At 43.4% G+C, this 13,490-nt stretch overlaps 1 protein-coding gene across 1 annotated transcript in view; it reads left to right on the top strand.

The window, feature by feature from the left end:
• SELP (selectin P) overlaps window positions 1-13,490 on the top strand; it is a 169,510-nt gene that overhangs the window by 17,304 nt on the left and 138,716 nt on the right. The window contains exon 13 of the mRNA XM_033962306.1: window positions 4,776-4,827. Within this exon, the coding sequence (XP_033818197.1) occupies window positions 4,776-4,827 (52 nt within the window). The remainder of the gene's footprint in view (window positions 1-4,775; window positions 4,828-13,490) is intronic.

The raw sequence follows: 13,490 nt of genomic DNA, 5'->3' as shown, positions 1-13,490 counted from the left end.
CCAGTGTAGGTTGGTTCAGTGGCTGCCTCCTTTCTGAGCACTGCTGCTGGTCCCTATAAGCCTCAGGATAATGAGCAACAGGTGTGACTTGTTCCTGACTAAATTGAGGACTGGAATGTTCTTGGTGTTGCCTGGAATTGTGTCCCCCATGAATGATAGGAGACGTGTGGTGCATCCTCCCTCTAGAAACAATATCCTGAGTACTTTTAGTTCCGCTTACCCATTGTTCCCCTTCTCTAATTCCGGCAAAAACAAATAGGTACTTCCTTGCTCTTCACTGAACCCTCCTTGTCTGGCTGTAGTTCTGGGCTGAGGTGTTGGTGTGGGTAGTGTTTTATCTTCTTGGGAGAGTATTTTTCCCTGCCTAGACCTAGTCATAGGCGTCCTTTCACTACCCGGCTCAGTCGCAGGGCCTACCCTGTGACACTACACACACTTTTGAAAATTTGAGTGTATTCATATTGTTTTATCAAGAAAACTTGTATGTCCCAAATTATAGTTCTGCTTAAAATATTTTATATTTGAAAACCTTTAATAGTCCACACATGCATGCAGTTATAAATTGTAAGGCAGCAGTTAATCTAGCCGTACAGCTTAGATTTTCATTGTCACTGATTTAGACAATTGAATTTTATTTTTTCTCTGGCTTCAACGTCTGACCTCAGTTCTTATAATCAACTGTTTTCAGATATCACCTATCCTGGATGTCACAGTACATCACAGACCTTCCAAAACTTATTTGACTGCTAAAAGACTAGAATTAAATCATTGTGTAAGAAGGGCATGCTTTGGAAATTCTAGGGGAGGAGCCGCTGCTAAGCACCACAGTACAGGGTGGAAAGGTTTAGCAGCATCAAGAGGACCTCTTTCAGAATCAAGGTAATTCTGTGAACGGGCACAAGGAGACAGGAATCTGAAAAGAGCAAAGAATTTCAAAGCTGTGAGAGCAGAAAATTCAAAGCAAGGAGGCACCAGATAAAGAGAAATGGAGCAACCAAAGAGCGGCAAAGCTGGAGCAACGAAACAGGTCAGAGAGGCAAAGACTTATGACCAAATTGAGTCAATCACAGGACATAGAGAGGGGGGGGGGGGGGAGATGGAATCAGTCTATAATGGTGACATGCAAGTCACCATTATAGACTAGAAAGATGGAGAGACTTACCAGGCTGAACCTAAGCTTAAGATGGAGATGGAGGGACTCCTAGCTAGTTTAAGACTCTATTTTAGGTCAGAGAGGTGGACAGACTATTGAAGTCTGCAAAGTGAGTCTCTTGTACTGCAACTTGAAGAAAAGCTGTCTTTGAGTTTTAGGTAATGTGTAAATATTTGACTCTCCTTTGACTTAAAAAGTATCAAATTATTCAAAACTAGCTCTTTAAGCCCGTTACATTAACGGGTGCTAGAGACGCTTCTTCCCTTTCCCTTGCCCGGTCTCCCTCGTGATCAGGACGGGGTGGAGGGGGCTGCCGTCCGGGGCCAGCGGAGAGGAGCTAGGCGGCTGGAGGAGTAGCAGCAGTCGCTGCCGATCGCAGCCTCCGTCCTACCCGGATTTCCTTTTTTATCTGCATCGGGAAGGTGGAGAGCGGTCTGCGAGGTTGGCTACAGCGGCTGGCGAACCTCAGCAGGCCGCTTTGAAGAGCAGCGGCAGCGGGAGGGAGGAGTCTCCGGAGCACGCGCCTCCAGCTAGCGCAGGCGCCGTGAGGTGTGACACAGAAGCACACCTCACGCCACCAGGCATCATGATTTTTGAAAAGCTCATGCGCGCGCTTAGCCTTTTATTATTATGGACGGGGAGCTTCATTCTGACAGTTTTATATTTACTTTATGCTTTAAAGTGTTTCATTATTCTCTAGACAATTTTCTATTTTTGTACAAGCGCCATGATTGTAAATCTATATTTGGTTATTTTACTATATTTGTTACTTTAAGTCAATATATTCATGTAATCACAGCTATAATCCGATTAGAAATTTTTTCCATTTATAATTGTGCAAAATGCATTATATATAATATATTTGTGAAGTGCTCAGACCAAGAAACCCATGGAGGGACGGGAATTTAATCAGAAAAGAAAAAAACATTCAGGATTTTACTGAAGCACTTGCACTTTATTTTCAATAAGTCACCAATGAGAGTCAACATCGTTAATTGATCCCTAATACAGATAAGTACTACAAGCTAGATGCACTTACAAGATAGGTTTTAGTATATAGGGAGGGCAGGGGACTTGTGAAGGCGATGATGGTCCCCTAGTAAACCTCATTGTAGTGACATCACTATTACATGGGTTTCTTGGTCTGAGCACTTCACAAATATATTATATATAATGCATTTTGCACAATTATAAATGGAAAAAATTTCTAATCGGATTATAGCTGTGATTACATGAATATATAGTAATTATTGTCACAGATTACAAAGAAATTTATCTCTCTAATTTGTAGTCAATTTACTTTAAGTCAATGCCACTAAAGAGGGTGATATTTAGCCTTCTGTGGACAGGATATTGCCACTCGCCCTGTAAGTTCCAGCTCTGCTTTAGCTCCACCCAGAGATCACTCCAGCACTACCCAGATAGTACTAACGTGATCTGTCCAGATTTTCAGCAGCATTGTACAGGTAATGCTTCTGAAAATCTGGGTATGACCCTGGTAAGCAGGAATCATCTTGGTAGGAGTCATTCCTACCTGGATAAGTCTGACTAAATATCAACCCCAATGTGTTTCACAATGCTGTGGGATGCATAAGAGCAAATCCAGGGCTGGGCCAAACATTGGCTAGTTTGAGGTGAAACAAATCCCCCCCCCCTCCAGAAAAAAAAAAGGATGACTATTACTTCTAATATCTAACTAAACTTTTCCTCTCACTAACCTCTGTCCCAATCATCCTCTGATTCGCATGCAAATGAGGGGGAACAGCATTGAAATGTAGGCAGGCGGCGATTCACTAACAAAAACCCTGCAACACCGACTGGGTTGGCTGGGGACCAGTCGTTCACTGCCTTCTCCCTGCCCCAAGCGTTGCCCTGGCCTTCCCCTGCAGTGTGAGCCCGTGGTTTTAGCTTGCGGGTTTAAAGCAGGTTAAAACCACAGGCTCGCTGGACACAAAGTTTTTTTTAAAAAAGTCACTGCTCTTTGACTCATCTACAGATGGTCTGCGCGTGCATCGGGATCGCTACAGAGCGATCCGGGTGCCCGGTTGCGGGCGTGATTCCAATAACCCTCATTTGCGTGAGGGCGATTCATGAATCAGGCCCCCGGACAGAGATCGGATCAGGTCCCTCACGGATTGGATCCAATCCGTGCCCTTAGTGAATCTATCCCCAAACAGGAAAGTATATCAATAGATCACTTTATAGTACAATGGGGCTTCCTAAGGAGTGTGTGTGGGGGGGGGGGGGGGGAGAGGGGGGAGGGATGCATCTGTTAAGCGGCCTATCTTTAAATTACTGCTAGGGGTAGGAAGCCAGATTTTAGTGATGCCTGCAGCACACCAGAAAGCAAGAGAGTGTTTTTAATATGTATGCATGCAATTTTGTAAACCAAAAACTCTGTGGAGTGACGATGTTCCTAAATGAACTTGCTTTTGGCGCTTGTCCTGATGAAGCTCTTGTTAAAATGATAGGAGCGAAACGGAGATCTTCCGTCGTTAAGAACACTGAAGCTAAGTACTTCTAACTATAATGGGAGAGTAATGCATAAGAAATTCAGATCACTAGATTACTAAATCATTTAAAAAAAGTATAAAAAGTATTAAAAAATTCATACGGGACCGATGATAGCTCACCGTATAGTTACTAGCCTTGATAAAAATATTGGGCTTTTAGCTGTGAGCGCTTGAGACCCCTAGTTCCTCTCTATGCTACCTATTTTGGGTGGTTATAGACTTGTGTTGTAGCCAAGTCTTAAGGATTTCAGTGTGATTCACAAGAGTTTGGAAAGTGGCTTTATTTGAAAGTGTCAAAGTGTCAAAGTTCCAAATGCAACCAGTGTCTCACTTCCAGCTCACCACACAATTGTTTCCCACGTACTCACCTTTATAGGACCCCCAGGGACCCCTGAAGAAGACTTTTGGTCGAATCGTGGACCGTGTTGGGTTCTGTATCCCTAGTGGACTAGGTCCTTTAAGGCTCTTATGTGGATGATTCACTTTTATGTGGATGGAATTATTTTATGTGGATGATTTCAGTGGACCTTTGGAACTTTGACACTTTCAAATAAAGTCCATTTAGGAACATCGTCACTCCACAGAGTTTTTTTTTGGTTTTCTCTGGATTTTCTTCTTTGTGGATATTTTGGGGTCAATTCCTTTTGTTTTATGCAATTTTGTAAACCGCATAGTTTTTATGCGGTATATAAATTTTTAAATAAATAAATATTACTGCAGCCGGAGAGCAGTGCTGTGCAAGAGGAGGTTGGGAAACTTGATTTCTTGTTATAGAAAGAACTGTGATCAAAAGGGCACCTGACAGGAAAAACTGAAGCAAGAAGTTCTGATGCTGTAAATTCTTTTCTGCGCAAGAGATAAGAAGGTGTCGAGGCGGAGCACAATGCTTAGCTGCCCCAGGGGTCATTATAAGGAAAATTAAGACTGATACAACATGATGCTACAATTGCAATCTTCCTGGCAGTCAAAACTAGTCAGAGGAGCCATTGCTTAAAGATGAGTAGATCAGTTATCTCGCTGTCTCTGAGGCAAGTTTCAGCCATCCTATCTGTTTGTTGGATCACTGAACATTTGGTCATTAATTGCATAAGTTTTTTGTTTAAAACTAGGCAACCTATTATAAAATTACCCTCAAACAGCAGTCCTATGTTCGGAGGCCAAGTAGGTGCTGGTTTTAAACTATCCCCCAAATTCTATGAAGAACATAAGAACATAAGATTTGCTGCTGCTGGGTCAGACCAGTGGTCCATCGTGCACAGCAGTCCGCTCCCACGGCGGCCCTTAGGTCAAAAACCAGTGCCCCATTTGAGTCTAGCCTTATTTGCGTATTTTCTGTTCCAGTAGGAACTTATCCAACCTTATCTTGAATCCCTGAAGGGTGATTTCCCCTATAACAGCCTCTGGGAGAGCGTTCCAGACCTCCACCACTCTCTGGGTGAAGAAGAACTTCCTTACATTTGTATAGAATCTTTTCCCTTCCAATTTTAGCGCATGCCCTCTCATTCTCTTCACCTTGGAGAGGGTGAACAATCTCTCTGTCTTTACTAAGTCTATTCCCTTCAATATCTTGAATGTTTCGATCATGTCCCCTCTCAGTCTCCTCTTTTCAAGGGAGAAGAGGCCCAGTTTCTCTAGCCTCCCGTTGCATCCATCTGTACACTTACCCTCAGATTCTGTATAGATTGCCTAAATTTGGATGCGGATCCTAGATCCACTTGCAAGCGAATTCGTTAATGAGCCGTTATCAATCAATAATTAGAGCCGATTTGACACTCATTTGGGTTTGCGCACAGATCTGCCCTCCGCCCTATTCTATATAATGTATGCCTAATTTTTAAAGTGTGGAACGCAAAAGTGGGTGTGGCCATGGGAGGGGCATGAGCAGATCAGGGGGGTTCCCAGAAATTAGGCACAATGTTATAGAATAGGATCATTTAAATGCACAACCGCCTGTAGTTGATCCACAATGTTTATACCAGGATAGAATGTACAAGGCATTCTGCCTTCTTTTTCCTCGCCACATCCTTATAGAATAAGCTACCATTACACCTTCTAACCAAAGTGTCCTACAAAATATTTTGCTCGGATCATAAAATGCATCTTTTTCTCCATGGCCTTTATTGTTGTATAGGGTGTGGATGGAGGTCAGTAGTTTGCAGAACTCATCTTTCTCTCTCTACAGCCTCTTTAGTATCAGCCTTATCCTTACAGCTTCTTTAGTATCAGCCTTCTCCTTCTCCTTTCCTTGCATCCCTGTTCTTCCCTATGCTTTCCTGTCATAGTGTCACGAGTAGAGTTTCTTTCTCTTCTTTGGTGATTAATTTTGGCTGTTTTGTAAACCACTTTGACATTTTGTATTGAAAAGCAGTCTGACAAGCAAACTGGATCAGCACAGTGTTACATGTAAATATAGATTCTGCACAAAATAACAAGAGACCCACAATGCTTGTGCACCAGAGAAGAAACGGAGGACACAAGAAACACAGTGCTGCTTACAAAACCACAATGCAATATTATCACTAATTTTATTTTGGTGTTATAAATTACACTGTGGTTTTCACTTTAGAAAGAACATTTTATTTATTAATTATTTATTTATTTTAAAAAATTTATATGCCGCATACAGCCGGAAACGTGGAACTCAAAGGACGGCGTTCACTGCCTTTAGGTCCAGAATTGGTCAGCAATCTTCAGAGTCCTTCACTGGCATGATGAAGTAAAGGGCATATCTCCCAGTGCCCCAGTTTCCCGTTGGGACAGGATCTATAGCTGCCTGATCCAGCAACCTGTGTACTGTGGCTCGCACCTGGCTGGCCCTGTCCGGAATTCTCACAGAAGAATTCCGGTGGAGGCCAGAAAAAAACTGTAGTCAAAGGTCTTACCTGAGCACAACAAGGACTCACTGGGCCGAGATTACCATTTGCCATTCCAGAAGGAAGGCCGAAAGCCGCCCCCCGAATTGGGGGGGGCCCCCGCCAGAGACCTGGCGGCATATTTTTCTCTAGGAAGATGGGAGAAACAGGCAAAGCCCCTTTTACTCCTAGTTTTTGTGGGGGTTTTTACAGTCAGATACCTCAGAGCCCCAAAATCTGGAGAAAAACAGTCACCGGCGGCCGGAACCGCTCTGTGCGTCTCAAATCTCACAGGATTAGCAGACTGAGGAGATTTTTTTCCCGAAATTGTCCTTGCATTTCACAAAATCACCATCCGCGCCCAGTTTAGGCACCCCAAATGCAGCAATCATGACTCCGGTAGAATTAAAGGGCATTAGGGCCTCTCAGGAGGAGGGGAACACGGGATCTGCTCACGTCTCACCCCCCTCATGGCCTGTGGTGCACGGGATAAACGGCCGCGAATCCAGCCGCCATCCGCCGCTTCTAAACATAGAAAATGATGGCAGAAAAGGGCCACGGCACATCAAGTCTGCCCATTCTAATGACCCACCCTCCTAATTCCCTCTATGAAGAGATCCCACATACTTATCCCATTTTTTTTTTAAATCTGGCACGCTGCTGGCCTCGATTACCTGCAGTGGAAGATCATTCCAATGATCTTCACTTTTGGTGAAGAAATACTTCCCTGGTGTTGCCATGAAGTTTCCTACCCCTGATTTTCAATGGATGCCCTCTTGTTGCCGTGGGTCCTTTAAGAAAAAAGATATCTTCTTCCACCTCGAACGGCCCGTGACATATTTGATTGTCTCAATCATGTCTCCCCTCTCTCTGCGCTCCTCGAGTGAGTATAGCTGCAACTTAACCAGCCGTTTCTCATACGGGAGATCCTTGAGTCCCGAGACCATCCTGGTGGCCATTCGCTGAACCGACTCAACTCTCAACACATCTTTTTGGTAATGTGGCCTCCAAAATTGTACACAATATTCCAGATGAGGTCTCACCATGGATCTGTACAACAGCATTATGACTTCGGGCTTCCGGCTGATGAAACTTCTACGGATACAACCCATCATTTGTCTAGCCTTGGATGAAGCTTTCTCCACTTGATTGGCAGTCTTCATGTCTTCACTAATGATTACCCCCAAGTCTCGTTCTGCTGTAGTCCTTGCTAAGGTCTCACCATTTAGGGTGTAAGATCTGCATGGATTTCTGCTGCCAAGGTGCATGACCTTACACTTTTTGGCATTGAAACTTAGTTGCCAAGTCATGGGCCAATGTTCACGACTTGGCATGAATCCATGCCATCCTGTCCTGAGGTGACCATCTGTGAAGTTTGGAGCAAAAACAAAGCTTCTAAGTCCAAAAAATATACTTTTAAAAACTTTTAAGAAAATCCAAGATGGCCACCGGGGGTGCCAATTTTGACAGAAAAACGGCCGTTAAAAACACAGGAAAACGCTAAAAACGGCGATTTTAGAATTTTACAGGCTGGGGGGGGACCAGGGCATGCAGGGAAACCCCCCAAAACCCCGATTTGAGGACTCCCCAAAATCGGCAAACTCTGTGACTCACAAACAACACAGATACATGTGCTGCATTGCATCACAATGGCAGCCAGCATTACACAGTGCAAGCAAGGAGATCAGTACCTCAGGAGCTGATTAAACTGGAATTTCAGATCTTCTGGCCGCCTCAACTTCCCTGCCACCTCAGATCATGACCACCAGGACCCCTCAGGGAAATCAGGGAAGACAAGTGACGCGGTTCCGATCCCGGCGTACCTCCTCAGAACTGCAGCAGCCTGCGCTCTACTCCTTTGCGGACAAACCAGGGGAGAGATGGCTCCCGATCCTGGAGACCCGATCCAATCTGCAGGCTGCCCAGAGGGCTAACTACAGTTTCAGGCTTACAGAGCACCCTCCAGAAGCAGACAAACTTTAAAATGTCTGCAATCTCCCATTGAAGTATAAACTCGCACAGAGTTGATCCGCAGCACGAGGGCAAACCCGCGGTACTGAAGAAAATAAAAGACTAGGAATTGAGAAATAAAATCACAAGCAGAAGAAAACTAGAAGTTCTCTGCAAGGCTGCAGAATCAAACTGAACCTCAAGGGAAGTGGCCGCACAGGTGACCTCACAGAGGGGGTTGGTTTTATTTTTAAGTTCTGCAGCCAAGGCTGGAATGGATGCATTACCCGCTAGTTCAGGCTCCAGAGGGATTGTACAAGAATAAGTAACCACAAACTAAAACGTAAACTGAAAGTCCAAGAAGCTGGACTCTGTATATATTACAATCCTAGACTAACAGAAAGAGATGTAGCATCTCGAACTATGCCAAATACTGTATAAAGATAGTAGAGAATGACACGGTGACAAAATTCATCACCGTTCCCATCCCCATGGATAAGTGCAGGAAACCATCTCAAGTTTCAAGTTTATTCGAAATTTGATGAATCGCTTATACATAAAATACTAAGCGATGTACATCTCCATGTCATTCTTTAAGGAGAAAGGGAAGAATCAGAGTATGAATGGGCCCAGCCACTGACCCTCAAGCCTTGCATTGAAGAATGCTGGTGTCGAAGGACTGAGGTTGAGATAGACACTAAAGAATGGAATGGGATGGTTTCCCGCGGTTATCTGCGGGGAGGGTGATGAATTTTGTCACTGTGTCATTCTCTAAAATATATATAATGGACATATTCAGATTACTACACTAAAAATAAAGTTCTTCTTACTTCCTTCAATGTCTTGTCACTTTTTTTTTCTAATCATGTTAGTTTCAGTATCTGGTTTCTACTTTCCTCTGTCTTCTCTTAACTCTCTTTCCAGGGTCTCCAGTCCATTCTGTCCCCTACAGTTTTCTTCAGCTCTTCCCCTACATCCATCTCCATTGATCTTTAGCCCTCAGCTTGCTTCCATTTAATTTGTTATTTCTTTCCACCCATGGTCAATATTCAGCAGATTTTTTTTTTGTTGTTGTTAAATGCTGGTTGCGGCTGTCCAAAAATATCCCGACATTCACCTCCACTATCTGTGTAATGCCTGGGGCAGACTATAGACAAGACAATCAGTGCTTGAACTTATCTGGAGAGTGGCAACATTCAGTCTGCTATCAGGATAACTTATGCAGATAACTCATGACAGCCTTCTATCTATGCAATTTTCCTTGCAATACTAATTTAAGGTGTATTTGTCAAATATATCACCAATAATTCATTTATAACTTGACAAATTACACACACTGTGCTGAGTCCTGCACCACTACTTAAAAATCTCTTTACTAAAACGAGCCTCAGAAATATTATTAGGGCATCCAGGCACTAGCGGTAAGAAGTTTTCACTTTCCAGGCCTAAAGAAGCCACACAGGCTCAGATAAATCAATCATGGGCTCCTCTTGCCATCGGGATCCGCCACAGTGAAAAACTCACAGCGAGAGAAAAACCTGTGCAGCCTCGGTTACAGAGCATATAACTTTTGGTGCCAAACAGCACACAGCACAGTGTGTGAATACGCGGTCACACAAAAAAACAACAGCCACAAAAAGCAAAAGCCAAAAACAGGAAAAATCACATCAAGCCAAGTACTTAGCTGTGTATAGTTGGAGCGCTTTAACGGAAGACTGAGGATGGGCTTTCAAAACCTCCTGGTTACACCCATTGTCCGTAATCCAGTGTTGATAATCCGGTGCTCATGAAACAACATCCAAAATACAGAGTTCCTCCTGTAGTTGTCCCTCAAGCACATCCAATGTAGAGTCTCACAGACAGTATCTTTCAGAGTTCATCAAGGGCAAGTAGGTTTCAAGTTTCAAGTTTATTAAAGATTTGTTTGACCGCTTAATCCAATTTCTAAGCGGTTAACATAATAAAATTACACAAAAACAGGTTAAACATATTAAAACAGGGAAGACAAGTGACTTACACAAACATACGGCAACAAAAGGACAGATGGGGAAGAACTACAATAAATATAGGATAGGCAAGTCATAAAGGCTAAAACAGTAGGTTAGGTAAAAAGATTGTCAAAAAAAAAAAAAGGGCATTTAACAAAAAGCGTCTCGGAATAGAAATGTTTTTAATTCTATTTTAAATAGTTTTATATCTGATTCGTTACGGAGATATATAGGCAGCAAATTCCAAAGGGAAGGGGCGGTGACAGCAAAGTTGTTGGTGCGTAAAGTATTTATTGATTTTAATGATGGCATAACTAAAAGATTTTGAGAAGTGGAACGGAGGGATTTTGACGTTACATACGGGATTAAAAGACCGTTAATAAAATCAGGTTGGTTGTTCATTCTGGTTGTAAATGTTAAAAGTAAAATTTTATAATGAATTCTGTGTTCGATTGGCAGCCAATGAGCGTTGATTAAGAGAGGGGTGACGTGATCATATTTCTTTGCCCCGCTTATTGGCCACACCTCTCACTGCTTCCTCTCGCCGAACCAACGCTTCCAATCACAGCTGTTAACAATACTACCGGCCCGTGGTCTGAGGCATCAGACATCAAGCAATAAACCCTTCCTTGACAAGAATCTTGAAGCTCACTTCATTGAGCTTCCTCAGGAGAAAAGGGCCTTCTATCTATCTCATGCTATCCGGATAAGTTATTCAGATAGCAAATTGAATATTGCCAAAGCTAGATAAGTTCCAAGATTGCTCTGGCTCTACCTTATGCTTCACCTCAGCTCTATCTGCATAGTGAAGAGGCTGTTATATAAGAATATTCAGAGGCACTAAGGGCTAAATTCACTAATCTTCCTTTCCGTGGCTGATCCGTGTCCAATTTCATGCAGGCCGACAAATTCACTACTGCCTGCAAATGGGGGCAATTGTTGGCACGTCCCCCCCCCCACCAACCGCACGGATCGCTGGAGAGCGATCCTCGAGCAGACCATCTTCCTTGGATGTAGATGGTCTGTGCATGCGCTGGCCCTCCGTGCTCAGCAGAGCAGAAAACTTTTTTTAAAATTTTCTTTGCAAGCCCATGGCTTTAACCCGCTTTAAAGCCCGCAGGTTAAAAACACAGGCTTTGCACCGCGGGGATGGGCAGGAGAGTCGGGGCGGCAGGAGAGATTCAGGGCGAGAGCAGGAGATGGGGCTGAGAGCAGAGAAGCAGGGCAGAGAGCAGGGTGGCAGAAGGCAGGGCGGTCGGAAAGGACCTGAGCAACTGGTCCTCAGCAGTCGCTTATTTTTGGATCGGTCAGCCCAGTTGGTGTCCCTCTTTTTTTTTTTTTTTTTTTTTGTGAATTGTGTCCCTGCCTACTTTGCATGCCGTTTCCCCTCATTTGAATGCACAGATCGGAATCAGATCGGTACACAGATTAGTGAATCGGGTCGGAGGGAAATCGGATCGCAAACCGATCGGTACATGATCGGTTTGCTTAGTGAATCTAGCCTTATGTTTCATTCAAGTAATTTTAATTCTTAAATTTTTTCTAGAATGCTTTTATTTCTCTCCTGAAATTTTGCTAGGGAAGTATTGCAAGGAGAAACATAGAAACAGACAGCAGATAAGGGCCACGGCCCATCTAGTCTGCCCACCCCAATGACCCTCCCCTACCCCACTTGGAATACTGCGTCCAACATTGGTCTCCCTACCTAAAGAAGGATATAAAACTGCTGGAGAGGGTGCAGAGACGAGCAACTAAACTAGTGAAGGGTATGGAGAAACTGGAATATGAGGATCGACTTAAAACACTGGGATTGTTCTCCCTTGAGAAAAGGAGACTGCGTGGGGATATGATCGAGACCTTCAAAATACTGAAAGGAATTGACAAAATAGAGCAGAGAAGATTATTTACAATGTCCAATTTGACACGGACAAGAGGACATGAAATGAAGCTAAGGGGGGGCAAGTTCAGGACTAATGTCAGGAAGTTCTGCTTCACACAGAGAGTGGTTGACATCTGGAATACTCTCCCAGGGGAGATTATTGCGGAATCGACAGTCCTAGGTTTCAAAAGCAAACTAGATGCATATCTCCTTGAGATAGGCATATAAAGATATGGTTGGCTATAAAATAAGCCAGGTGAATACCTAGCAGGGCCTCCGCATGTGCGGATCGCCGGACTTGATGGACCGAAGGTCTGATCCGGAGATGGCGCTTCTTATGTTCTTATGTTCTTATGTTCTTACCTTTCTCTGTGAATAGATCCCACGTGTCTATCCCATTTGGCCTTAAAATCAGGCACGTTGCTGGCCTCAATAACCTGAAGTGGAAGACTATTCCAGCGATCAACCACCCTTTCAGTGAAAAAGGAGGTGTTACATCTTACAGATCCAAATGCTATTACCGTACCTATGCGAAGTGTTTCTATACACGTAGGAACTTCTCTGAATTGAGTTTGGCAGGAGATGTAAATGTATTTACAGTCAAATCTCAGACCATTACAGGACATTTTACCTTGTAGATTTGCAGGTACAGGGACCATTCCAAAGAATATCCAAACTGCCAGAATCTAGGGCCCTGCATGAAATTCTATTCATCAACTCTCTGCTTTTTGGGTGAGTTAATCTGTTGAACTGAAGACTTTTTTTTGTACATTGATATGGAGACTGTGATGACCAATAAGGATTGTAAGGCTTGTCTAATCTACCCAATTTTGTTGCTGTAGCAGAAAACACAGAGTACATTTGATTTAAGGCTATGTCAGCTACAGATTTGCAATGTCTCTCTGCTACTACAACCAGGTGTATGTCAGTGGCTGAATCGAGACAACCACTCTCCAGGCAGGTTGATTTTGATTTAAGGATTTGCCAGAGGCCTTTATTGAATTGTACAGCATAAGAAGACTTTAGGCATGATCTGTGAAAAATCTGATTAAATATAACTCAATAGCAATTAAAAATATACAAGTCAATTTTCAGGAAAATGTTTTGGTAATACCTGGAAACATCTAATCCAGTGGTTCCCAACCCTGTCCTGGA

This window comes from Geotrypetes seraphini, chromosome 10 (assembly GCF_902459505.1).
Source record: "Geotrypetes seraphini chromosome 10, aGeoSer1.1, whole genome shotgun sequence".
Taxonomy (NCBI): Eukaryota; Metazoa; Chordata; class Amphibia; order Gymnophiona; family Dermophiidae; genus Geotrypetes; species Geotrypetes seraphini.
This window is presented reverse-complemented; position numbering and strand designations above follow the sequence as displayed.